This window comes from Centrocercus urophasianus, unplaced genomic scaffold, assembly GCF_019232065.1.
Source record: "Centrocercus urophasianus isolate 14NV4802_14NV808 unplaced genomic scaffold, USGS_Curo_1.0 seq_24, whole genome shotgun sequence".
Lineage (NCBI taxonomy): Eukaryota > Metazoa > Chordata > Aves > Galliformes > Phasianidae > Centrocercus > Centrocercus urophasianus.
In genome coordinates, this window is record NW_024884800.1 from 4,719,040 (window position 1) to 4,744,781 (window position 25,742).

The 25,742-nt window shown below is 42.3% G+C and overlaps 1 protein-coding gene across 2 annotated transcripts in view; it reads right to left on the reverse strand.

Annotated features, from left to right (window-relative positions):
• The window catches only part of FGF13 (fibroblast growth factor 13), a 213,162-nt gene that overhangs the window by 27,544 nt on the left and 159,876 nt on the right, over positions 1 to 25,742 (reverse strand). For both annotated transcript variants that reach the window (XM_042825069.1, XM_042825070.1), the window contains 2 exons: positions 24,756 to 24,866; positions 19,612 to 19,715 (listed from right to left, as the gene is read on the reverse strand). In XM_042825069.1, the coding sequence (XP_042681003.1) occupies positions 19,612 to 19,715; positions 24,756 to 24,866 (215 nt within the window). The remainder of the gene's footprint in view (positions 1 to 19,611; positions 19,716 to 24,755; positions 24,867 to 25,742) is intronic.

A 25,742-nucleotide genomic window follows, 5' to 3' on the forward strand; every position in this document is an offset into this window, starting at 1 on the left:
CAATGATTCTATGATTCTATAATCAGTTCTCATAGCAAGCAAGACATTGGATGGACCTGATTCAACAACAGCACTCCAGGAACAGTAGGGCCACAAAGATGCTCCTCGTTTTTGTTCAACTACCACCAAACCCCTTACGCAGTTCCCTGCAGTGTAATTTGTTCTTTCTTGGGAATGGTTCTAAGAAACAAAAAGCTCAGCTAAAAGTTCATGTGGGAATGGGAATCCAGCTCCAGAGCAATCGTTACTATAACACCAGTGAGCCTAAGAAGCAGCAGATTACAAACAGCAACAAATAAGAGTGAGATAATTTACAGAGAAAAGAATATGTTGCCTCATCTAAATGAGCAAATCATCATTATTAAATTACCATCTTCTCTAGATAGTGCTGAGCTGACTGAATCCCACCAAAATATCGACCGAATGTTGCGTTATAGTAAAGGCTGGATTTCTCTGAGCACTCATATCCAGCTGAGAAATGCAAACTCAATATTTTTGCTTCACCTGGTCACTCAGACCTCACTTCTGAGAAGGCACAAAAGCAACATCTGCTTTCATAAAATTAAATCTCCGATAAGGTGTTGCAGGTTCCACACCATTTCTTCAAAGGGAGATAAGGAGAGAGTTTGCACCTCACATCCTGATCAACAGTGACTCAGAAAATCCAACTCTGGGTACAGAAAGCACAGATCCAGGAAAATTCATCGCTTGATAGAGAAAAGTCGTTCCAGTAGAGAGATGAAAACTTCGAAGTCCCACAAAAACAAAGAACAAGATGTACTTTAAAATGTGCATTGAATCTCAAGCTACATCTTTATCTTCCTTGATTTAAGGGCTAGACTCCTGCAGCTCAATAGGTCAGAGCAGAGGTTAGACAAAAGCACTCTGGTCTCTGAAAGCAGCTTCTACAAGCTGCTGGATCATTGTTCATGTGGTCGTGCCAAGGACTCAACCCATTGGAGGGATGTCACTCACACTGGCAAGGACACAGACCCACAAAAGGGTTAGTCTTGCTGGCACCCAAAGTGCAGCAATGTGTGGAGGTCACTGGGACTTGCAGGAGACAACCTACATGTCCAACTGCTCCCATAGAAACAAGCCCTGGACTGGATTTGCTTTTTTTGCTTACTCCCATGGTGGGACCAGACAGACTGGGTGTACAGAGCTCTGGAAACCAGGCTGCAGGCAGTGCGAAGGCTTGAAGACACAGGACTTGCCCTCCCTGAAAGATTTAGCTGCAGAGAACCAGCTCTTGGCTGCCCAACATTGCAAGCTGTCTGTACAATCCCCTTCTTGTTGCCCCTCCCACTTGGTAAGAAATAACAGCAATTTTTCTACAGATTTTAAAACTTGAGTCATCTGAAACTATAAAATTTGAGACAAACATTACTGAAGAAGTCCAAATCCTCTGCTACCACAGACTAACTCTTTGTAAAACACTTATAAATAGAACTTTAACATCAAGTTTGATGGTACTGAAGGGAAAGCTTGATCACGTCACTAATGTAGGTTGGAGGAAACAGCCTCCGTGCTAACCTTCTATGCTTGTATTTCACACACTTTGACAATCTTAAATGTTTTCCACTGCTGCTGGTACTCTTCTCCTTGGTGTTAAGCTCCATGCAAAAAAGTCTGGAAACTTTCAACAAGTGCATCCAAGTCATCATCAAGTGGAGAAGCTGAATTGTCAGTTTCCCTACATAAAGCCACCTTCAAAATATCTCCCTTTGCATCTAACAGTCAAACTGGAAACTTTAGCAGACACTTCTGTTTAACTTGGTAGGGAAAAAAAAAGTCAGCGGGGTTCTGCAAATTAATAAGCAGTTTTGCAGGGATGTGGTCTGGCATCCCCAGTTTTCCCATTGCATGGAGGTGCTGCAGTCCAGTGCAGTGCCCTCAGCCTGTCTGCTGTGAGAGTGGAGCAAAATGGGCAACAAAACATCACTGGGAGTTCAAACAGATCCTCTTTGGCTCTCACACTGAGCTGCAAAGAACTGTGCAAACATCTCTTTTGGGTAATTCTGCCACTGAACTCAAATCATAGCAGTTTTATATTGAAATGAAGAGCTCTCTCTTTCACAGTGAACAACTCATTTTCAAGTAAACAACTGAATTAATCACAAAAAAATCAGATAGGAGATTTGCAGATAACTTAGATGGGAGAAAACTGTGCGACAGTCTTGTTGCTGCAGTTTGAGATAAAAAATTGCTTTGGATTTCTTGAACAAAAGTGCCAACCCTGGGGAGAATCATACACACACACACAGAAGAAGAATCTGCATATTCTGGAGAAAACATATTTCCTCAGGGGAAAATTACTGAACATCTGAAACCCCTGAAGAAAGCAGACAGGAAACCTGGTCCTATTTAGTTCTCATTACTGATGTCTGCGTTCACCTGGCATGCCCATGCAGACTCTCTGCATCAGACTTCCAGGACACAAACTTTCCCCACCACTCATTAATTCCCTCGACACTTTTCCTGTTTAATACGTTACGTGAAGAAAAGCCCTCTTTGCCCAGTGATAGTTGGTTAAGAATAATCCAATCTCAGAGGTGATGGATAGCTGCATGATCTTTAATATACTTGTCCTATACTGTATTTTATATTATTCTGCTTGCTTTCTTTCCCTATACTGTCTGCTATGTCTATTCCTCCTCTCTCCCCCCTCTCCCACTGCCTGCCTTTCCCTTTTGGCAATTCTCTGCTCTGTTTCCAGCCTTACTTTTATCTGTGGATTTTTCCATGGCTCATTTTTTGGCCCCTTAAAGAAAATACAAAACCTAATGATGCACAGTGCCCGGTCAGACTTCTGACTTTTAAAGCTGATACACCTTTGCTAGCAAGTAGCACAATTTTGCCCATTTTCCAATATTTTCTCTAACAAGCTGGCTTTTGAATAATGATACCGTTTCCTTTTCACGATCACATTGCTAGGCAGTTCATCCAAAAGCTTTGCAAAGGCAATCTGAGCACATCCTTTTGCCTGGGAGGAGAGGACTGTCATTTCCCAGAGGGCAAACATGCACTGATGCTGATTTAAACAGAGCTCTGGAAACGGTGTGCTCTGCTGAGAATGGCTGAGGATCATTAGGGCTTACACCGCACAGAATTTCTAGCTAAGGTAATTTTAAATTACCCCAAATATATAGATTTGAGCTGAGTATCTGTGAATATATAGCTGCCACCCTGAGTCCACACTGAAAGCGGTTTTCTTTTGTAATATTTTGTGTAGAGTGTTTGGAAAAACTCTTCCGTGCCAGGGTGTCCTCTGAAGCAAGTGAGAGGAGAACAAGGGTTGAAAACCACTCCTTCTCTTCCAATATGTGAAGTGTATTCTGTTGTCTTTATATACAGACCCTCGTCACGGGCTCTGGCACACTTTGAGACTAGAATGGAGCCTCTTAGAACAGGAGGGAGGGGGCAATAGGAAGGAAATCCACCTTCCCTGTTGGGGAAAAAAAAAAGAACAAAACAAAACTAGAAGAAAAAGGTAAGAAATCAATGTAATAAAAGACCAATAAAAGTAGACTAGAACAAATTAAGTACCTTCCTTGGTACCAGCATGGCAAAGAAACCAGCCTGGGGGTGGGAGCTCCTGCTTTGCTCCCCTACGCGAAAGGAGAGGAGTGGGGCAGGATGTAGGGACATCCACAGCACACAGCAGGGATCTGCCTGGCTCCTGGAGAAGCTGCTAGACAAAAGGCAGCGGGAGCCCAGCCATCTGCAGAGCCCTCCTGGAGTCCCACCAAAGCCAGCGGGAGGAGATCCAGCGCACCCCCAGGGTTGCTGCTATGGTATTTTAGCTCCTTCCCCCAGTCTTAACAAGCCCTGGAAAACTTCACACAGTTTCTTCTCTAAACTGGCTGTAGGCTTTCTCCCAAGTTAATGAGAAACAATTTCTGTGCTACTCATCCAGAAAAGAGCCCTTCTTCAAAGCCCTTTTCCAGGTGCCATGTGCAAGCAGGAGCAGATCTAGGTTCCCTCTTTAGATCTCACTTGTCTGCATCCAAGGACTGCTCCTGGGAGCTGTTTCAAAGGCTGAAGTGTCAGCATCAGAAAGAAGAGAGGTGTGTGGGTGTGAAGTTACTAAATGCAAAACTGTCACTCTCCTTTCATTTACAAACCTGAATATGCATGCATGCAAAAATGTAGGGCTTACATTAAACTTTTTACTCTAGGAGCAGAAAAAATGAAGGAAAAGAAGACTAGACGATAAGATGAGGCTATGCAGGTTGGAATTCTCTCTCAGCTAATCTTTCTTTTTCATCAGTAATTATTTCTGTTAATAAACACCGCCCTGCCTTGAATTAGAACTGTCTTATCACTCCAGGGAAGAGCACCACCACGGACACACATTGTTGTGTTGCTGTCTGGTGTCTGGTCAGTGACAGCAACCAATAGCAGATGGATTTTTTTTTAGTCTCTAACTCAGCCAAAAGCTGTGCAGAGAATTGTCCATGCCCAATGTAGGATAGCCCCAGCTTAGAGTCAGTGCTAAACAAATTGTGTTTGTGCACTGTGAAGAATCACGTTACTGCACCTAGGTCAGCAAAGAAGCCCTTGCTGCAACCAACAGACCAATGGTATCAGCCAGACCCCCTGAAAGACCAAATCTGCATGGAGTAAAAGGTCCCTTTTGCTTTTCTGCAACTTATTACATTATGAAAGGATTCGTCAGATGAGATTTTCAGTATAATACAATCAGCTACATGTGGGGAGTGGAAATTAATGAGAATGTCTTTCCTTTGCAAAGAAATACAGACTGATCTGCTAGGTTTAAAGGAAGAGCTAAGAATTTTAAAATGCAAACACATCCACATATAAATACACACTTTCCTGGTTTCCAGTCCTGGAAACAGAAATGCAGAGGGTCAGTGCTGTCCTATTGGCTCTCTGCTTGTAGGACAAGAGCAACAGCTACAAAGGTAAAGCACACAGATCGACAGAGGCATTATTTTGTGATGAAAATCCTTGCGTGTCTCGCAGCAAACCTTTACTTGTAACTAGTGTCCATCCTTCACAGTAATGGTGAATACTAGTAAAATATTCCTATAGTTTTTGATTATAGGCATTGCCTAACCCTGATTTTCTTACTCATTACAAGCAACAGTACAGATAAGTAGAGCTCTGGCATGACATACAGCCAAATGAGTGAACAACTTCCGAATATATCAACTACTTGGATGCAGATTGCTTATTAAATACTGCTGAACAGCAGGTAGCATAGCCAAGAACAGATTTACTGCACTTTTGGGCTCTGGACAAACTCAGTACTTCAGTGGGACTTCCTTGACTCTTTCTCTTTTCCTTATGGGACCTGTAACACCATGGCTGCACTACAGACACCACTTCTGGTCACAATCTCACGAGCACACATGTACCAAAGATAACCAAAAGCACTGATAACTCCAGGGTGAATAGTCTATGGCAGGGACTCAAAAACTGACAGCTTCACAAGCAGCCGCTTGAATAAAGCCTGTATTCCAGGGCTGGGCTGAGCAGTTCCACTCCTCACAACTAATAATGCCTATGCATTAAGAGAGATTTCCCAACCCAAGGGCATTCTTGCTTCCCCAGTGGCTTCCCTTGACTTGTATGAGAGTTGAGCCTTTCTTTCATTAGGGCCGTGTTAAGGTCAGCTCTCTCTTTCTTCCCCAGCTGCCCTTTTTCATAATACTTGCAGGAATGCAACATCTCTGAAAACTGCATCCAGTCTGCTGTATTTTGTCAGAGTTGGCTAATGGATTTTAAAGTTACAAGGAGCAGAGTGAGATATATCATCAGACGGCCAAGCAGGCACACAAACACATCATGTACACTTGAGGAAACAAGGTCATCTTGTTTTGATGTGCGACTCCGTGAGGAATTTTGTAAGAAGCAAACTTAATCAAATTCCCCCGAACACCTTAATTGCTTTTTGGCAGTCTGATGTTATGTTGCAGTAGTTATACCAGCTTTCAGGAAAAAGAAACAGGAAATAAGAAATAAAGAAAATATAAAATGAATAGAGGATATGAAAGATTTTACCTGGTTGTTACATGCATTTACAAAAAACACCACTTCTGACTCAACACAGCTTCTCCATCCTCTGTAATCTCCTTCTACCCTAATAACTAAATGCATTCATTCTCCAAGGCTCTACAAAATACATATCAGTGTTGTAATACAGTAAAATATCGTAACGCATCATCTGTTTATAACAAAATTAATTACAACAGAAACATTTTACTCTCCAGATAGCATCTCAGAGATTTCTCTAACAAAGCACTTCACAGGAAAACAGCCTTATTTAAGGGGAGAAACGAACTTCGCCTCCCATCAGATGTCCTTGAGGTCCCCACCAACAAAATGAGACCAATGGCTTCTGAAATGTAAATATCCAGTATTTGCTGCCAATCAAATATTCCTGGAATTATTACACTGAATTTGAGTGAGACACCCCCAAACCAAGTAAACACAGTTTTAAAAAGGCACAAAACGAAAACATCAGCGTGAAAGCCCAACCTCAATGGTGTTAGCATAGGCTTTGACAATGATGGGGCATAGCTTGGCCAAGCACTAGCACTTCTTCCTTTTACATATTGTGGTTTCAGCAATTCACGTTCCAAGATTCAATATGCAAAAGTCATGAAAGCATTACTACTGCTCTTACACTTTCCCCAGGACACAACCCAACCAAACAGGAAGAGTTTGGTTCAGCTATTTTTGCTTGGGTGCTCCCTCCAGAAGACCCATGTGGGCTTATGTTCATGGCCCACAGACATTTGGGGCTTGTTCTGGCTTAGCACAGAGAAGATTGTCTGGCTGTAGTATTTCGTTCCCAATTTAATGCCAGGTCTTTCTGCACCTCCTTTTCTTCTAATGATGTCTGGGCTGTTGAGAAATCAGATTTTGATGCAAGCCAATTTCTAAGCACTTGCACACAATGCATAGTGTATACCTATATATAACTACTTCATTAGGTTGGAGGCTGAAAACACTAAAAGTTTCCTTCACTGTGCGAGGAGGCCAGGCCAGCAGGACTCACTGTGATCCTCTGATCACTGTGTTTGGCCATAGTCTTGGTCGAGTCCCACCTCACTCACCTCTGCAACAATGATTTTCAGTGAGCTGCTGTGAGTTCCAGCAGCCTGGCTCACACCTCTATGAGTAGCTGCGGCCTCCCACCATCACCTGGTGTGGCACCTGTGCAGCAAAGAAGGGAGGAGGCTCGGTGAGAGTGGCCAAGCACTTCACAGGGGGTAGGTGGTCACTCATTCTTGAGAGCAGGCACGCAGTGTCCAAATTGATGATGGGTATCAAACTGATGATGGGTATCAATCACATTGAGAAATGAAATGAGCTCTTCTGAGCTGAACTGCTCCTTGGTACAGAGCTCTTTGTATTGGGCTTGCTGTAATACAGTGTCACACAAAACCATATACTGATAAAATACTTCCTAAGTGACAGAGTGATAAGAATAAGGATGAATGTTGATGTGACTTGTTAGGAGAGCAAGCATGGCATGCACAGAGAGGTGGATTTGACTATTTGCAGTGTGCCAATCCATATGCTCCCTTGGTCCCAGTCTGCTGTTTGCACCTCCCAGTGCAACCTTTCCTGTACCAGCAGCATGCTCTGTAGTAGGGACGAAGGACAATGCTCTAATTAGGGGCCTTACCAAAGCAGATACTACTGGAAACAGACTACAGTGACTGCTGTGTCTGACCATCACTATGTTATGTTAAGCCTCTATCATTTATTACATGACCATAAAAACAAACCATCAGTAGGACACGGCAGACAATATTATAGCCTTGGAATGAGGTTGATGGATTCTGGATGTTGGAGCGAATGATCCCTGTAAATGTAAATCAAAAAACATTGGGTTTTCTATGCAGAAATACATTTTTTTACTCTTAAAATCCCAATTAACTCAACAAATAGAGCCTGATCATAAGACCACCTTTCTCATAAGAATATCTACTGAACTAGCATGCCATGTGCACAAAACTCTTCAAGCGGAGTGCTCCACATCTAACTAGCTGTAGCACAGCATTGTTCTCATTTAGTCTTTCAGAGATTATGTAACTAGCCTTATGGGCACAACTGACTCCTTCTAAGTCTTACAGACCAATGTGAGCAACAGACTAGTATCTCCCTATCTAAGTGTCAAGGAAGAGTTGAAAATGAGTCAGTAAAACAAATAAGAATTGAATCAAAATTAAATTCATGCTTTGAAGTTAAAGCACAAAGCTAGTTTGTGAAGATTTCTATCTAAAAAAAGGAAAAGATAAAAGTAAACTGTCTTAAGTCTAGGTTGAGCCTGAGCCAAAAGTTTGTCATTTGGAGAAACTGGGACTTGGAGAAAAGTCCTGAGTTCTGGCACATCTCTGTATCTATAGTTTATTGGTCAGTGATTTTTTTTTCCACCCCAAGCTCTCAGCTGTAGTTTTATTCCAGTTCCAGTGTACCACTACACAGAGCTTCACAACCCAGATTAAAGGTTTCAGTGTCCATCTATTTATTCTCTCTATAAGGATTTATTCCTACCTTTTGTATGGCAGATATGTTCCTTACCATTATGCTAAGAATTGAAATGTTTGTAGCATCAGGTTGGTTTTGATGTGAAATTATTACTTCAGAAGTCTTTTTCAAGGAAATAAATTTTATCAGGCTTTCAGAACTTTAAAAATTACAGAGAAATGAAAATTTCCATAGCTTTGTCAGCATATTTTTTTAAGAAGGTGGAAGGAAAATACAGTAATGTGTTTCTGAAGTAGTCAGCACAAACCTTCCAAACTCACCACTCCTAAAAGCTGTTTGGGATATCTGCATATCCCCCACGTTGACTGCAGTCCTACAGAAATGGAAACCATTATACCTTCAGTTTGAAGTGCTTAGAATTGAGTTTGAAAATGACACATCCTATAAAACCTCACAGGACTTTCTAGTAACAGAACTTCAAAAACGCCAAAATAGTCAAAGGACCAAAACCTTCTCCTCATCACATATGTGGCATTGCTGCAGGTGATACAGCGACATGGGCACAGGAAACGTACAACCCAAGGCACAAGGACTGAGGCATAGAAGACTTTCAGTTCCAGGTTGTTCAACATTTCTTTTGAGAAAGAGTAGAGATGCTCAGATTTGTACCAAGCAGTCTACAGGGAGCTCAGTCCAATGCCAACTTAATTTTACCAACACTGCATGACTCAGGAAAACAAAAAAGAAAAAAAAGGACAGATTGGATAATTGTTGTATCAAAAAGTAAAGGCCATCACTACAACAATTATCCACATTAACTGCAATTGTTTCATATGAGAATCAACTGCTGTTTAAAGACTGTCGGTGCCAGAGGGAAACAAAACAGCTCCACAAAGGAAAGCTTGGTATTAAATGAGAGGGAAAAAAGTCACTTATCTTCTTTTACTGTCATTCCTGCGATAATAAAATGATAATGAAGGCCTGAAAGCGTAGAAGGTTTGCCATTGGTTAGTAAATGAACCTTCCTCAGATGACTCACAGACGAGATAGGGTGATTGCACCCACCTCCTTGGTTAATGGCACAAAAAGAGGTTGTTTTTGTTGTACGGTTAGTCCCAAGCCATGTGCAGGCCAAGACTACCCTTTTCTCAGCCAAAATGTTCAAAATCTTTAGGGATTCAGCATGGAAAAATTACTGTATTGTCTCTAAATGTAACACTGCCTGGGCTGTGACAGACAGGTTGCAACAACACGTCTATTTTGTGGAACCAAAACAGTGCTATTCAGGAAGATATCAGTGCAATAACTATTGGCTGATGAACAAGGACGCCTTTTCCCTGCCACTGCTGCTGGACATAATTTTATAAAGAAAAATACTATTTATAATTAAGTTGTAGGAGTTACATGTTGTTTATAAATGCTTGCCTTTCTGGTATTGTTCCTGTAAGCACAATCAAAGGAAATACGAAACAGTGCAACACTTGAGAGCACAGGTGTTTTTGGCATCTCACTGATTAGAAATGCAAATTTGGGAAACAATTAACTAATGTGCTAGAAATCAACAATTTGCATAAAGCTCACTCTGGTCTTTACTATCACAGCTGCAACAAACTTCCCAAGAAAAACGCCTAAGGAAGTCAATTCAAAACGGCAGTAAATGAAGCAACGCCCCATCTCTCTGTCTAGAATACACATTAGATCTTTGTTTTGCAAAAAGGCAGCTAAAGCATAAATTAAAGTCAAGATTTTCCAAAATAGGTGAGTGAAGTTGGCTACGCTTACATGACACCTAAAGGTGGTAACATGAACGTAATCATCCTTGCTCATCCATGACACTGGGAACACGGTGCCTTTCACAGAAAGGTGTCAGAACAAAGTATGATGTGCTAACTGATAGACTTCATCCTGCTGCCATGATAACAGTACAGAAAGAGCCTGCTGCAAGCATTCCCCCACACTTGGAGAAATGGAGATTTTCATACGGTCTACCACAAACAGTTAAGTCCTAAAAGCAAATGTTCGAAAAAAAGGAAATCCTTTCAAGAGAGGGATCATTTATCAGCACAACACTTGCTGAACTATTCTGTAGGAAACAATATTTCAATTCTACTGCATGAGTCAAGATGAAGACCTGGGCATCCAGTTCCAGACAAGGCTCCATGCCAAGGGCTCAAGTCTTGTCATGACACCAAGACACCCTCTGCACATGCAGAGTCTGCCACTCTCCCTAGTCCTGACAGCTGTTCCACCCCTTGGGATCTGACTCTAAGCAAAAGGGGGCTTATCTTGGTCATAAAGCTTCACTAGCTTCCCACATGTTTTTAAAACACAAATCCCATACTGCAGATCAGTGTCTGTCCTGTCCAGAACCTGCAAATTCTGCTCAGACAGATTGTTTCTTTCTCTAGCAGGCAGACAATGAATCTTCTTGCTTGAGTAAGGATTACTTAAATGAGAAAAAGGGTGCAATATCAAGCCCATTAGACTTAGTTCATGAGGTGAAAGGAAAAGATCTGCACCTCAAAATGTTTCTACTCCACTTATTAGATTTTCCTTGGCTTTTCGTTCTGTTTCAGATCATTCACTTATTTACTCTGAGCTTACTGTGCCTTCTGTCAGTGTCAATATGGCTCAGCTGGCAGCAGATGCTCCTCTAGATTTGAGCACACTGGTATGAAATAATGAGAATGCAATGAGAATTGATGTGAACCTTTGTCTAAAATCTGTGCGGAAGACTTAATATGTATGAAATTCTGCTTCTGATCTGTTTTCCAGCTCCATGATATAGTAGGTCTCACGACTGCCCATACTGGAAGGGTAAGCAACAGCCCACTCTTTTCAGTTTGCTGAAACACTGGGTCCTGGAGTTGTCATTTGAGGAAAATATCCCCTTCAAACGCTGAGGTTTGCCCATTCCCAGTTTACTCAAATGCCAGGTCCCACTAAGACCTGGGTTCAAGAGGAACACTCCTGTATCATAACAGCATTTTTTAGAAACATCTGAAAATATTAATGCTCTGGGGATGAGGATGATGGGTTTTGACTGACTCTCTCATTAATGGGTATTCAGTGTCACCCATCAGGAAAGGGGAAGACTGCCTTACAGAGAGGACGGCCTCTTCCACTGTGATTCCAAAAGTAGCTTTCCATGATTTTTTAGATACCTCCTGGGGCTTTGAATAAACAGAACTGTACTTTAACAATTATTGTGCCTGTTTTGCCTGGCTCCCAGAGGATTGCAATATAGAAGAGCTGTACAATTCAACATTCACTGCTGTTTGGGCAAAATTACAGAAATGAAAAACAATGTGGTAGTACCTGTAGCATCCACAGAATGTAAAATACGAAAGGTCTTATTTGTTCAATTATTTAAACCATCCAATCTGCTAGTAAAAGCTATTGTATTGGCATTATATCCAAGGGCTCCCTAATCCGTTCTAAATTTCAGATTCCTTTGTTAATCCTCGATTGCCTGATGAAAGCAGCTCAGTATGGAAATGTACGTTTCTTGACTCAATTTTTATTGAATAGATTTGTCTTCTTTCCCAGATCCCTTTTAGCTTTTCCATCCAGGAATTCAGCTGGCTTGCCTGCAATAATTACTTTATACTTTAAAAAGTTGGTCTCGGAAAAGAACTTCAAGGACGTTCTAAATATGACAACTTTTCTATTTCATTTGACCCTTCCAACTTCTGTATCACACACCACATGTATCCTGCTTCCTAGGTCTCACACAGGTTTCTTTGGTTTTGGTACTGAGATGCTTTACCAGGAGCATGGCGTTCAGGTTCTATGCAACCAAAGTGACAGTTTCCCTTGGAAACACCTTTAGAATGACAGAATCATAGAATCATTCGAGTTGGAAAGGACTCTTAAAGGTCACCTAGTCCAACTCCCTTGCAACAAACAAGGACACCCCACAGCTCAATCAGGTTGCTCAGAGCCTGATCCAGCCATAGTTGTGCTGTAGCTCCCAAAAGCATTTTGGGGATTATGACTCCTTTTTCTTGCCCATTGACTCCCCATCAGTTTTGCTCAGCAGTCATTTCAAAAGATGTGTTTTGACTGACAACACTGCAAATGCAATTTGAACTTCAGGAGTCAAGCTGGATTCTCAGTTTTCACACCTCATCACTTGCAATAAGAGTTCTGCCAGGAGAAGGATACTTTCATTGGGTTTGCAAGGATGCAAATGGGCAGAATGCAGTCAACATTTCTCTTGAGGCTGCCAAGTAGGAGCAGAACTGAATTCACTCCCTCTTAGCACTGTTGCCATTGCAGGGCTACGTGAAGAGAAAAAGGCACAAAAAAGCTTAATAAAGTCACTCTGAATGCCCCCGCACAATAGATCTGTTGGTTTTGATGGAGCGTCGTTTAGAGAATCAAACCGCCCTTTGCTTACTGTTGGCACACAGCTCCTAAATTTTGTTTGCCAAACAGCCTGTCTGTTGGATAATTGTAGATGCATTTGGGAGAGCACAGGAAAAAGGGAATTATGGAAAATATATTTCAAGATTTTCCCAGTCTTGACTGAGCTATGGTTCCGGACATTCCTAAGCTAAACTTGACATCACTGTATTTTTTAGTGGTTTTCTTTCTGGAATTTGTCTGATTTTTGAGTATACAAAAATGACAGCGTCCCATTGCCATGAGTATGACAACACGCAGAAAAAGACTTCCTGTAGATGGAATAAATGTTATCCTGGGTTAGTTTCAGTGGAAGTTATGAGTTTGTTTTCCAGTAGGTACCCTGAAATGGTTTTGTAGAATCACAGAATTGAGTTGGAAGGAACACTTAAAGGCCATCTGGTCCAACTCCCTGCACTGAACAGAGGCACTCACTGCTCCATCAGGTGCTCAGAGCCCTGTCCAACCTGACCTCATATGTCTTCAGGGACGGGGCACCCACCCCCTCTCTATGCAACCTGTTCCAGTGCCTCACCATTCTTACTGCAAAAAACTTCTTCCTTATGTCCAATCTAAATCTCTCCCCTTATAGTTTGAAACCATTTCCCCTTGTTTTGGGAGTCCTTGGAGCCTGTCTCTATAGCTCCTGCATAGCTCAGATGCCCGCCTTGCAGCTAGGTGAGCATCTCCTCGGCCTGGAGCTGGCATAATGAGGCAGAAGAGCTGCTGAGTCACCGTGACAAGAGCTGCTCATTAACTCAACCTGCAGCACGAGAGGGAGGGGAAGCCCTGGGCAGGAGATGGGAAGGCAGACAGCTTTCTAGAAGGAAAATCAAGCGTAGGAGAGAAGCTGAGCTCGGATAGTGGTATTTTTTTTTTTTAATTAAGCCATGTTCTAAGAAAGCAGGAAAACTTGAAAATCTATCTAACTCCTGATTTTGAGGATTTTTTGTATGTCAGGGGAAAAAAAAAAAAAGCAGCAATTCAAAGCCCTACATAAATACTAATATAGATATTTTCCCAGCAGACTGCAAAAGAGCTGAGTCCTCACAGGGAGCGGGCACATGTCATCCTATGGGCGCCTACACCACCAGCACAGGCTGGTCACAATGTGCAAATTCAGAGGAGAAAAGCTACACTTTACTCATTGGCTCCTCTGAATCACAGCAATGCAATCCATCCTTCGGTGATTTGAATGTGTGCTCTGAACTGAACGCGCCAAGAACCTGGTAGTGCTCTCGTTCTCGCACTTTGCAACTTGAGCTGTCTGCTCGAAGCCCTTATCTGCTTACAGGGCTCGCCTGCCAAACACGCTCTGCAATGTGGCAGTGAGGAGTTGTGTGCAGCCTCAAGTCCTGGTGCTTGGCATTCCTCGTGTGCTGGCACAGGGCCGGGCTGAGCTGCTGAGATCTGACAGTGTGCAACCCAGCTGACAAACGCCCCAGCTCAGGGCAAGTTCCATGTTCTGCCAAGGCTGTAGGAAACCACTGCACTGGCATCTAACTGCAGGTCTGTAAAGCTCAGACCTTACAGGACTGTGCTGCAGCTCAGTCCTGCAGCATCACTTTCTCCTTCCTAAGTTCCTCTTATGAAGCCTCATCTTAGGAGGTGCTGAGCACCCCAGCTCCCACCACCTGCAGCAAAGTCTGGATGCAGCACCTCTATGGGGCTCCAGCTTCTCAGGGATGACCTGTAGAGAAAAGCAGCATAACAACTCAAAGGCTTTCAGCTTGCTGAGTCTCTTAATAACTCTCCCATGGGAAGGCAGCACTCTCCCTTCACAGCTGGAGACAGCAGGCAGTCTGCCTCCTGAAATCTGGAATCACACAGATTCTGGCAGCAACAAGCACCTGAACAGAACAGCTAGCTACACATAGCCCAGCTCACAGCCAACCCTGGAACCTCACAGTCAGAGTTCCCACCACCAGGGAGCTGGTGATGCTGTAGGGACATCACCGGGTTTCTCCCTGTCCAGGTACCTCCAGCATCCATCCCTGCACTGCAACACTGCTGTAGGACTGAACTCAAGTACAGATGGTTTGCATCTGCTGAGCTTAGCTGCTGGCATAATTGAAAGCTGTGTCCATAGCTGAAGGTGTCAGAAAACATTTATCAGCACAGACTGATCCTGCAATGCCCGGGGACCTCCTGAGAGCAGCTCCTGTCTGCGCACCGCTCCCACACCTCACCTGCCCCTCACTGCCCTTCACTATGGGGCAGCTGGAGCTGCCAGCACAATGCCCATTTCCTTACTGGGAGGATGCTGCACGTTCCTCACAAGGTGTTGAAGTGAAAAAAAATGCAGCTGCATCTGAGACCTTATCGCTGAAGAGAATGAACTACGTTAAGGTGTAGTCTGTGCTTGAGCATTCATGGTAAAAAATCTTTTATACTGACATGCAAATTTAGCTAAATTTTGATTCTTTCCCCTATCTCTTGGTTTGCACCATTTCCCTCAGGTGGTAAAGTGCTCTTTGCCAGTAATTCTTTATAAATGTCCCAGCCATTCCCACTAACTGCAGCAGGTCTCCACTGCACTGCTCAGTATTAAAATATGCCCAAATCTCTCTCCTCTCCAACTCACCAAAACCATTTTTTGAACCACTCTGAGAACTTAATCACATTTCACTATTCTGGTTGTAATCAGTGTGTATGCTTCACACAATATCTGCTTTCTGTGTAGGTAGTGAACATATGACCATCTATTTAAATAAGAGGACAATGATAGCTGAATGCTGTCATAGAGTAAATCATGTATGACTGTTTGTGGAAAATATGCAGATAGTTAATTTTTCTTGGGCTATTTTTTGAGGTTTGTGGTGGTTTGGGTTATGTTTCAACCTATGCAGAATTCAAGCAGCACGCTCAGTTCTCTTCACCTCGTACCTACGTGCCTTCCCTTTAATGAAACTTCACTCAGCTGCCGCTCTGTATCACCACGAGCTTCTCCCATCAAATCAGAACCACTTTAATGAGAAAGCAATAGCTCCAGGTCAACCTTTCTGACAAACAGAGCCTTAAAATACTTTTCACTCTTTTGTGCAAGATGATGGAAAACACAAGAAATTCATAGGGGTATGAAGCCTGAAAAACTCAAGCTTACATACCTGGTGGTCTTCTGAGAGATAAAATAAAGGCCATCCTAAAACACGAAAAGGCATGATTCATCACGCGGTTACGTAAGGTAATGGTGCCATGACACTGTTTAGGTCACCTCACAGCAGTGTGACTCTGGTGTAAGACGGGATAAATCCAGCCCTGTGCTTTCATTTTCAATGGATGCCCAAATACCAAACAGCAGGAAGAGCTCCGGCTTCAATCGCTCCAACCATGTCCCAGCAAGGAAAATCTTGAGGGTGGGTTCAGCCTGGGAGACACAGACACTCAACCCTCCTTGAGTTGGATAAGAAACCAGATAGAGAAAAACATCACAGATGTGCTATTCTATCAACCAGCCCCATTCCTCCCAGGGGGTGAACAGTCATAGCCAAGGGCTCTTCCCTTCTCTGTACTCCAGAACTTGCAGTGTATCTCTGCTACAAATGTAGATAATTGTACATATATTTAATATTAATATATTTTCCTTTATTTTCTTTTTTTTTCTTTTTTCTTTTCTTTTTTGCTTAGCTGAGTTGCTGCCTTGTCCCTGAGGAGCTTTTATCATTACATTAAAGATATTATTTTTGCTCTAACTGACAGACACCGCGAACTATCTATAAAGCCAGCTACAGATATCTGCTCTCTGCAGATTCATTATACTTCACTGATCCCCTCATGGAGCAAATTCCCCTCATTTTGGAGTACAGTCACTGGATCAGAAGCAACCATACTGCAGCCTCCTCCGAGGTCAGCTCCCTGAATCACGCCCTGCTGGGGAAAGGGGTGAGGCCAAAGGCAGAGCTCAACAAATTGGCAAAATGCATCCGCAGATATCCTCCATCTGCCAGCAACTGTAGCACATCGTGGCTAGGAAATATTTTCTACATATGTCAGAGACTTCAAATCAACTAATTTGATTCAGAAATGTTTCAGGCTGAAAGGCACCACTGCACAGACAGCAGCACGGGGCAAGGAACAGGGATGGCGCAGCAGTAGGGTGCTTTTCTAATCATTTCCCAAATGAATCTGTAACCTTTGGCGATGCAATCTGAAGGAAACGGCGCAGACACAAACACAAATGAACCTCTGGGATCACAATGAAAGTGGAGGCACGTGATCCTGACGTAGACCAAGATATTCTCTCTCCCTGTTTAACTGTATCATCAACACTCGTTACATTTCTCTCTGAAAATGGTGCAACTATCTGTTGTCATTATCTACTATTGCAGTACATTTCTATTTTCCCCCTTGTTCTTGCTTTGAGAGTTTGTCAGTGCATTACGGGCCTTTAGCTGCCAATCAATCCCATGTTGCCATTTTTCTGCTCCTGACAGATCCTGCTCAGGAACACCTCCCTGCAGGGGCTTGGAAAGCCTCGGGATGTGTAGATGGATGTCATTTACTTGAGCTGATCTCTTCCTTGAGCTCCCTGTTGGCATCCCTTGAACAGGTGAGCGTTCAGCTGGTATAAATCAGCTGCGCTCTCCTGGGACTCACTTACATCAACCACAAATCCAGTCCAAAATACAGAGCTAATTTCTCATGTATCAGGCTGTCAGGCTGTATCCCTTGCTGAAAGGATGATTATCAGCAAAAGATGAGCTAGAAACACTTAAAAAGTGGTGCTGGAGCTATAATCCTAAAGCTGTTGACATAGCAGGTGAAGCCTATCAGGCTAAAAATTTAAGAACAAATAGAAGAAAATACAGCTGCCCAATAAATAACAAGACTGACTATCGTTACTAAGGGAAAAACAGGGATGTCACTCACTACTTTTACAATAACAATAATGTGTTAAGTTCACAGAAACGAAAGGATTCAAAGATGATACTATGCATGGTAACACACGAGACCACATAAAGAACTCTCTTCAATCAGTGCTAACAGAACCAAAAAATGACAACCAAAACGAATCTCCGAGCTCTGCCTGCAGTGCCTAGGTACCCGTCAGACTAAAAGCTGGACTTCCCCAAATTAAGTCATCAGTTCAACAAGGATCTGAACAGTGCTCTCACACACGTGGTCTGAGTTTGGGGTGGTCCTTTGTGGAGCCGGGAGTTGGATTGAATGATTTTTACGGGTCCCTTCTAACTCAGGATATTCTATGATTCTCAGTCTTACATTCTGTTACAGCCTCCTCACATTGGGGAATACTGGAAGTGACGTTCCCTTTGGCTTCGTGTCCCCGCTGAATCTGTCTGCATCCCATTTTCTCCAACTTTGCAAAAAATTACTGCACCTTTGCAAAAATAGATCTGACTCTTCCAACATGCACCTTGCAGTGAAAGAACCAACCTACTCCAGCCAGCACGTCTCCTGCGCGCAATGATGGAATTTCACTTTATTGCACAAATTGCTCTGTCCTTCCCCAACACATGACTCAAGAGGTGACACTGACAGAGGCAGAGCGGTGCCGGCAGAATCCTGCATGGCTCAGTGCTGTCGGTGAGTGGGCAGCCAGCAGATGCCAATGCCAATGAACACTCACAGTGCAGTCGAAGGTACATGAGCAGTGCAAATGTAAATGGCACTGCTTTACAGGATGGCGCAGGATTAAGGGGGCTTTGCATGATCCGGCTGTGTGGCCACAGCCCTGCAAACAGATCAGTGGATTAGCAACCCTGAGCAAACAGCCAGAACAGAAAGAGAAGTGGAGTTTGATGCCGCTCACTGCGGTCTTACTTTCTCCCAAAGCATACCCAGCTCTAATTTGCTTTTGCTCTTGCATAAAAAATAGGCAAAGTTCACCCTGTGTCCCAGCTGTCAGGATTGCAAAACAAATGGGAGATGTGAGTAAGTTTATTTAATTGTTACCAGTATTAAAGGCATCTTAAGGGAATCATTCTTAACAGAGAATAATTTGTAATAGATAATAAATTACATTTTCCTCTCATTTCTTCCTTGGGAAAAATCTATTAAGACTCTATAATTAAAACTCCTGAACATAATTCAACTATATGTTTTTAATTGAAAAATGTCTGTTTCAGAAAGTCCTTTCTTCTTTCTTTTTCTTTTTCTTTTTTCATGAAAACAGCATTCGCTCTCTTGAGAAATGCCACAGAAAATTATTAATTGACATTCGTCACCAAAACCTCTAAACGAAACGTTCCTTTACTCACGCAGCATCTTGAAGCCCTAAGATTTTGGCACCCGATCCCATTTCTATTTGAACATCCTAGACAAACAAAAAATGACTTTCTCTAATCCCTTTTAATAACAGCAATGGAGATGATACAGGAAGATACAAAACGTGCTCAGGCAGGCGTGTGATTCACCACGCTGTCCTTTTTCCTCCCTACGCCGCACAGATTAGCGCAATCAGTCGGCAGTGACCAAGAGAGAGCTTCCTGTCTGGTTTGGTTTTGCGTCTTCGTAATTTTTTTTTTTTTTAAATTGATTTCACACTTTGGGATCCTTAGTTTGCATCCAAGGCGCTGTGGTTTGATTCCATACATTCCTATGTACTCATACTAGAAAAAAAAGAGCAATAAACTAAACAAGAACATCACTAGACCTAATTCACTGCCAAATTCTGTCTCTGTAGGTTACAACTGGGTTCCTCGAAACAGCAACTTAATCATTTACTGAGATCTTAAGAGAATTTAAGTGAGAAAAAAATGACAAACATGTACTTACTGATGTGTATAGATATCCTTCGCTGTTCATTGCCAGATACAATTTTGTTTGAACCCCCTGAATCGCCACCACTCGTAAACCCACAGGTATGAGGTTAAACAACGCTGGGAGAGAACGGAGATGGAAAGCAAAATTAATCCTTTACAGTATGCAGATTAGATAGAGCATTAAGCCGTAATTACTAGAACCAAATAAAAAAAAAAAATCTATTCATGCATATATTAATTTCCGTGGGCGCCATGGAACAATACTGCTAATATCTTTGTCTTGTACAGCAATTTCTAGCAATAGCTCAGAAATTATCTACAGAGGATAATCAACACATCTCCCACCTTCACCATGAAGGCGGTGGATTGGAGGTGCTGAGAGATGAGCCGACTTACCTGCCTCGTAAGCACAATACAAGGACTGAGCAGAGTTAAACATACCTTTATTTTTGTTTAATGATGATAAATGTGGAAGAAAAAAGAAAGAAAAAAAGAAAACTCCCAAACAAACAAAAAGTTCCGTAAAACGATCAATACTTTTTTTTTTTTTTTTTTTTTTTTTTTTTCTCCAAATCCAGGAAACATTTTTTGACCGAAAAAAGAAGAAATTCAGAAAAGCTAAAACCCCTCATGAGCATCTCAAAGCGTTTCCACTCAGAACTCCTTGGATTTTTTTTTTATTTTTTATTTTTTCCTGCTTGTTGAAGAAGAAAATGGATTTGGGAAAGAAAAAAAGAAAGAAATGACAAACACACACTAAATGACTTAAAAATGAACTGAACTGACAGCGTATTCTTTAATCAAACCCAAAATTTGTGTTTTCAAAATGGAGCTTGCATTTTTACTCACATACATGCTAACAGTGACAGTATATATAAGCAGAGAAACCTCTCTTCAGGAAAATGAAGATATTGTTTTTTAAATGGCAAATTAACAAAACAAAGCTCTGCCATAGCTTAAATTCGTGGCAATGTTAAAACTGAAGACAAGTAAGTGAGATGAATACAGCTCTGTGTTTGATATGGAGGATCCAGAATTGAGGGGGAGTTCAGAAAATGTTCAATTTATCATTACCCCAGGTGTCTCCTTCCTGCTGTGTAAGGGCAGAGTTAGGGTGAAGCAACGTGAAACGTTTCTAGCCATCTATTCCATGGCTGTAGAACCCCTCTGTGCTTCAGGCTGAAGTTTGGTATTTATGGGCACTGTCTGAAGCCAATTTAAATCTGAATGATGAATTTGAAATACTCTTACTATTTTCAAAAAGAATGACAACCCATTATAAATACCTTTTTCACCCCGATAACACCCAAGTGGTCATATTTAATTAAAAGAAAATTTGCAGCCTGACAGCATTTAATAGAGATCCTAAATTCTGGGAGTGGGGGTGTCAGGAGCGTATCCATCATGGTTTTATGGTTTTTCATCAGTAGAAGTAGCTCAAACCTTCCAAACAGGAAAGTGCACATGGATGCACATCCTGTGTTGGAGAAGGCATGGCCAAAGGTGATGCTGTGCTCTAGGGATGAAGAACCAATTTTTGGTGAAATCAGACTCTGCTCAATCAGTCAGACAGCTGTACATCCCTGGTACACATAGACACAGGCACCCCTCACACCAGCCTGCAAGCATAAAGCCAATGGAAATAGCTTTCTCATCACTAAAACAAAATCCTCTAATTCTCTGATAGTCTTAGCAAACAAAACATAGACTTTCACTAAGGGAAATGTTCTGTTACAGATTCCTCATTTCTTCTATCGACTGCTTGAATTTTTCTGTGGGAGAAAGTATTCCATCTGACTCAGTGATGCTCCCATAGAGAGCCCACTTCTACAGCTCAGCCCCCAAAAAGCAGCACCTGATCTCCCTGTGGGCAGGAGAGTGCAACTGAAAGCTCTGTATCCAAGCAGAACCTAGAGATCTCTTTTGAAAGATGCTTTTTTTAACAGTGCATTTCGGAGTGGGGCTTTCAGGTACTTTCAACACGAGGGTACAAAAATGGGCTCTGCTGCAAACAGTGCTGCCCGCAGATGAACTGAGCACAAGTCAAAGCCTAGGACAGTCAGGAAGATGGGGCTCACAGCCACAAGGAACAGAGATTGGTTTTAGTGAGCGATTCCTGGCTGCGCTGTGTTTGGCAAAGTGAGCAGAGACAGGATGCTGGGGAACTCGCTGCGGCGGGTGCTCAGCTGCTCTCCTCCGCAGCTGAACGTGTTTTCCTGCCATAAACGTACAGGCTCTATTTTGAGGAGAGGCAAGCACACTCGGAAGCTGGTGTGTATGTTGGTGGGATTGGCAGCTGACTGTCGGAAGTTGCAAACAGGGCCGTGGGGGAGTGCTGCTGCCTCTGCACCACGGCCACGCTGCACCCTGCTCTGCAAACACCCTCTGCTATGGACAATGGGCATGAGATGCTATTGCATTTCTGGTTGACCCCCGAGGCTGGAAAAAACGCCATGGAAAAATAGTTTGCTATGACAATCAGTTTGCATTAGCTCAGAACAATGCAGTTATTTGCATCCTCACTTTTCCCCATTATGTTCGCTCTGTGTAAAATAAGGACATAATATCAATCGTAATGAAAAACTTGGAGATGCCCAAGGGAGATATGATCTTTGCTATAGCTGTTGCGTGGTACATGCTGACAGAGAATTAGAGCTGTAAAATAAAGATGCAGCGGCCACAGCTGGATTTATTAATGTATACAGTGCTGTGAGGTCTGCGCCGTCGCTGTCTCAGCCACCTGGCCTTCCATATGCTGTCCACAAGGCATTGTTTCCTATATTTCCTTATTATATAAGTCCTCAAATCTCTGTGTCATGCCAAAATTGGGGAATAAATTCCATCTTGATTTAAAACCTTGCCCTATTTAACACGTTTAATGAGGCAGAATCTGGTTCTCAGCCAGGAAATCCTTTCCATGAGGCACTTCCTCAAATTACACGGACTCCTGGCTTAAAATGAGGTCTGGCGAGCTCCACAGTTCCTCACCCCAATGGCTCACTTCCTGCCTGCACTGTGCTCCAAAACCTGAGCTTTCTTTTAAACTCCTCACAGTCATGGATGCAAACTTGTTTTGGTGAAGGACTGCAGAGATTGCAATAATTGCTCCCAAGTCAGAGCCAAAGGGCATCTTCAGGAAAACTTCCCACCAGCTCTGGGTAGCAAATGATGAAGAAGGCTGATCCCAGGGCCCAGGTTGCTGTCAGGAGCCCAAAAAAGAGGATGCAAGCTCTCCTGATCCCTGCAATGAACAGGGAAAGCAAATGCAGACATTTAATAAGGAGATCAGGTAGGCTACCATTCTAGTTTGCTCTATGAGCCCCAGCATTATGCAATCGCTTTGTTGGCAACAGTTGAATCTGAGGATATTTCCCTTATTAAGGGGAGTTTTAATTATCTCACTGCAATGCAAAGCAAATGGTCTTAGAGCAAATGGTTGGTGGAAGTGGCAAAAGGGACGAGCTACAACATCCCTTGGGGTGTAAAGTAGGACAGAAGAAAGCAGAGAAGGGTTCTTCCTGAACAGGGAAGACCCTGCAGTGCACAGATATGGGGCAAAGGAGAGAGATATCTCCAGAAATTGGAGGAAAGGATTTTAGTGGGCCTGATCCACCCAGTATTCACATGAGCGAGGCTTTGGCGTAAGGCCATTATATAGGCTCTGTTTCTTAACATTGATCTCTTTCTCTTGATAATATCATTAACAAAAATGTTGCTATTAAAGTAAATTCAGTATCGCGGGAGTTTCAGGCCTATACATTTATCTTACATAAAGGAGGAATATATATGAAACTATTTTTTTTTATGACAAAACCCTCCTGTGTTCTGACCACAGATATATCACTATCATTTCTGACCTACTTTCATTAAATTTAAGCACCAACGTCCAGCAGCCAACATCCAGCAACCAGGTTGCTTTATAATCTGTCAAGTCATGGTAAATGTAAGGACACAGTGGAAACAAAAATATCTTAGAAATAGATGTGTTGACACAAATGTCAAAAGCACAGGTAGACTCAAAATTTATCTTGCTTAGAGTGTCAGAATCCTCATGAGAGGAGTTCCAAGTGAAGCATTTAAATGAAACAATTCCTTCAAAATTAATATGCAGTTTCAGATGTCTTCTCTGGTACATTAAAAATTTATGGCAGTATCATGCAGTAATGGAGAAAATAAGGTTTTCCTACTTCTTCTGCTTTTTAGTTTTTTGGGGTTTTTTTGGGTAATTAACAAAATTACTCTGAAAACCCGAACCAATCTGCATTGATCTGTCATGATTTTCAATCATTAGATCACTCTCTTGAAGGAAGAGCAACAGTTATGTTCCGTAAGTGCTGCTCTTAGAGGAGATGTCGTGCTTGCATGGACAACTCAGCAACAGGGCAGCATCCAACCAGCACTGCTCTGCTCCAGCCTTTGTGCCATCTTCCTCACTGCCATCAGCACTCCTCCTAAGCACTTTCAGAACAATAACTTAGTTTTAGCTAAATGATACAGGTGTCAGAAACATCTGCGTATTTTATGAGCACGCACCAAATCCATATTCTGGTCATCATGTCTTGTTTTCTGTTAACTCTCAAAATTGTTAGATAAATAGAAATCCACAAATCGCTTTTTTTTCTCCACCCGCAGAAAGGCTGGTTGAAATATAACGGTGTAAATAAGTTTAGAAAGGGGGTTAAAAAAAAGTAATAATAATAATAATAATAATAATAGGGAAAGGTGAACTTTGAAATGATGATGAAGTCTCATTACATGAGATAACGCAGCTCTGTTTGAATGAGCCCCAGTTTCAGAGTGGAGATAGAGTCATTCTATTTCAGGCGTTCTGAGTAGGCGAGCAAATTTTCCCTGTTGAAAAAAAAAATCTAATAAAATCCAAAGGACAGCAATGAACTTCTCTAGATTACCATGGAGATAACATTTTCTTTGTTTGTCATATGTGTCATCATTACTTTTCTCTAGTTCGTTATCCCTGTAAGTGATTTGTATTTGCATCTCTTTCAGACCCAGTAAGTCTGAAGGAGCTCCGTGCTGTGCACAATGTTAATGCTGCTGCCACTCAGTCACTGTGGGACAACAATCTCTGATGGACCTTCATGGGAAGAATGAGACACCACAATTCACAAACACACCATTTATTCTCGTGCCACTTACTATAACTACTGTCCTCCTCTTTTGTTCCATCAATTGTTCCATCTGCTTGCAACTGCAAGTGGTATCCTTGCCTGCTGTATAGCTTTGTAACTATACCTTTAAGCTGAGGCTCTGTAAAAAAACAATAGTGAGATTAATGTGGGAAATCCTGATGTGCCATCCCGAGCGAGCAGGATGCTAAACACAAATCTCCTGGTTTCTTCTCAATGCTGAGATATGAGAAAAGATCCAAAGCAGAAGCAGGGCAACCAGATTTGCAACACTTTTCGCGTAGGGTGAGATCAAATCAATATCTATAAAATCAATTGCCAAAATGATTAAATGCCACTTTCTATTGTAACGAAGGTACAACATTAAAATCTGCTTCCAGACTACAAATTCCAACGGCGTGCTGCTTGACCTCGGGAGCTCAGCCCTATCTCATTTAAGATTAGAAGCGAGCTGGCAACAAATGCATTCTGCTTTTTAAAAAGGTGTGATTTCTTAAAAGGAGAGGGAAAAGAGGACTACTAAGATAGCACTGATGGGAGCTGTAGTGACAGCTGAGAGCCTAAATATATAGCAGCAAACATTTACCACAGGAATTGCTGCAGCTCTAATAAACAAACCCCCATTCTGTGCTCCTCCAAAGAGTGCAGAGCATCTGAAGCGATAAACTACTCAATGAACATATGGGGAATGGAGAGGGGAAACCTGAAATCCACCAAAGTGTGGAACTGCAAAATAAATATTACTATCGGGGTTAAGGTAATTATCTCATCAGCTAGGAGAAGATCAAAACAACACATACTTTGGAAAGATTTCTTTTTTCTTTCTTTCTTCCCCCCCCGCCCCCCCTTTTTCATAACCATCCTCATATTCACATTTCAAAAGTGAAGTATCTCAAATGCTTTCAGATCATTCCAGACCAACCTGGCATTTGCTGTCAAGTCTGCCATTTAAAATATCTAGGTAATGCACCAGGAGTAATTGGAAAAAAAAAAAAAA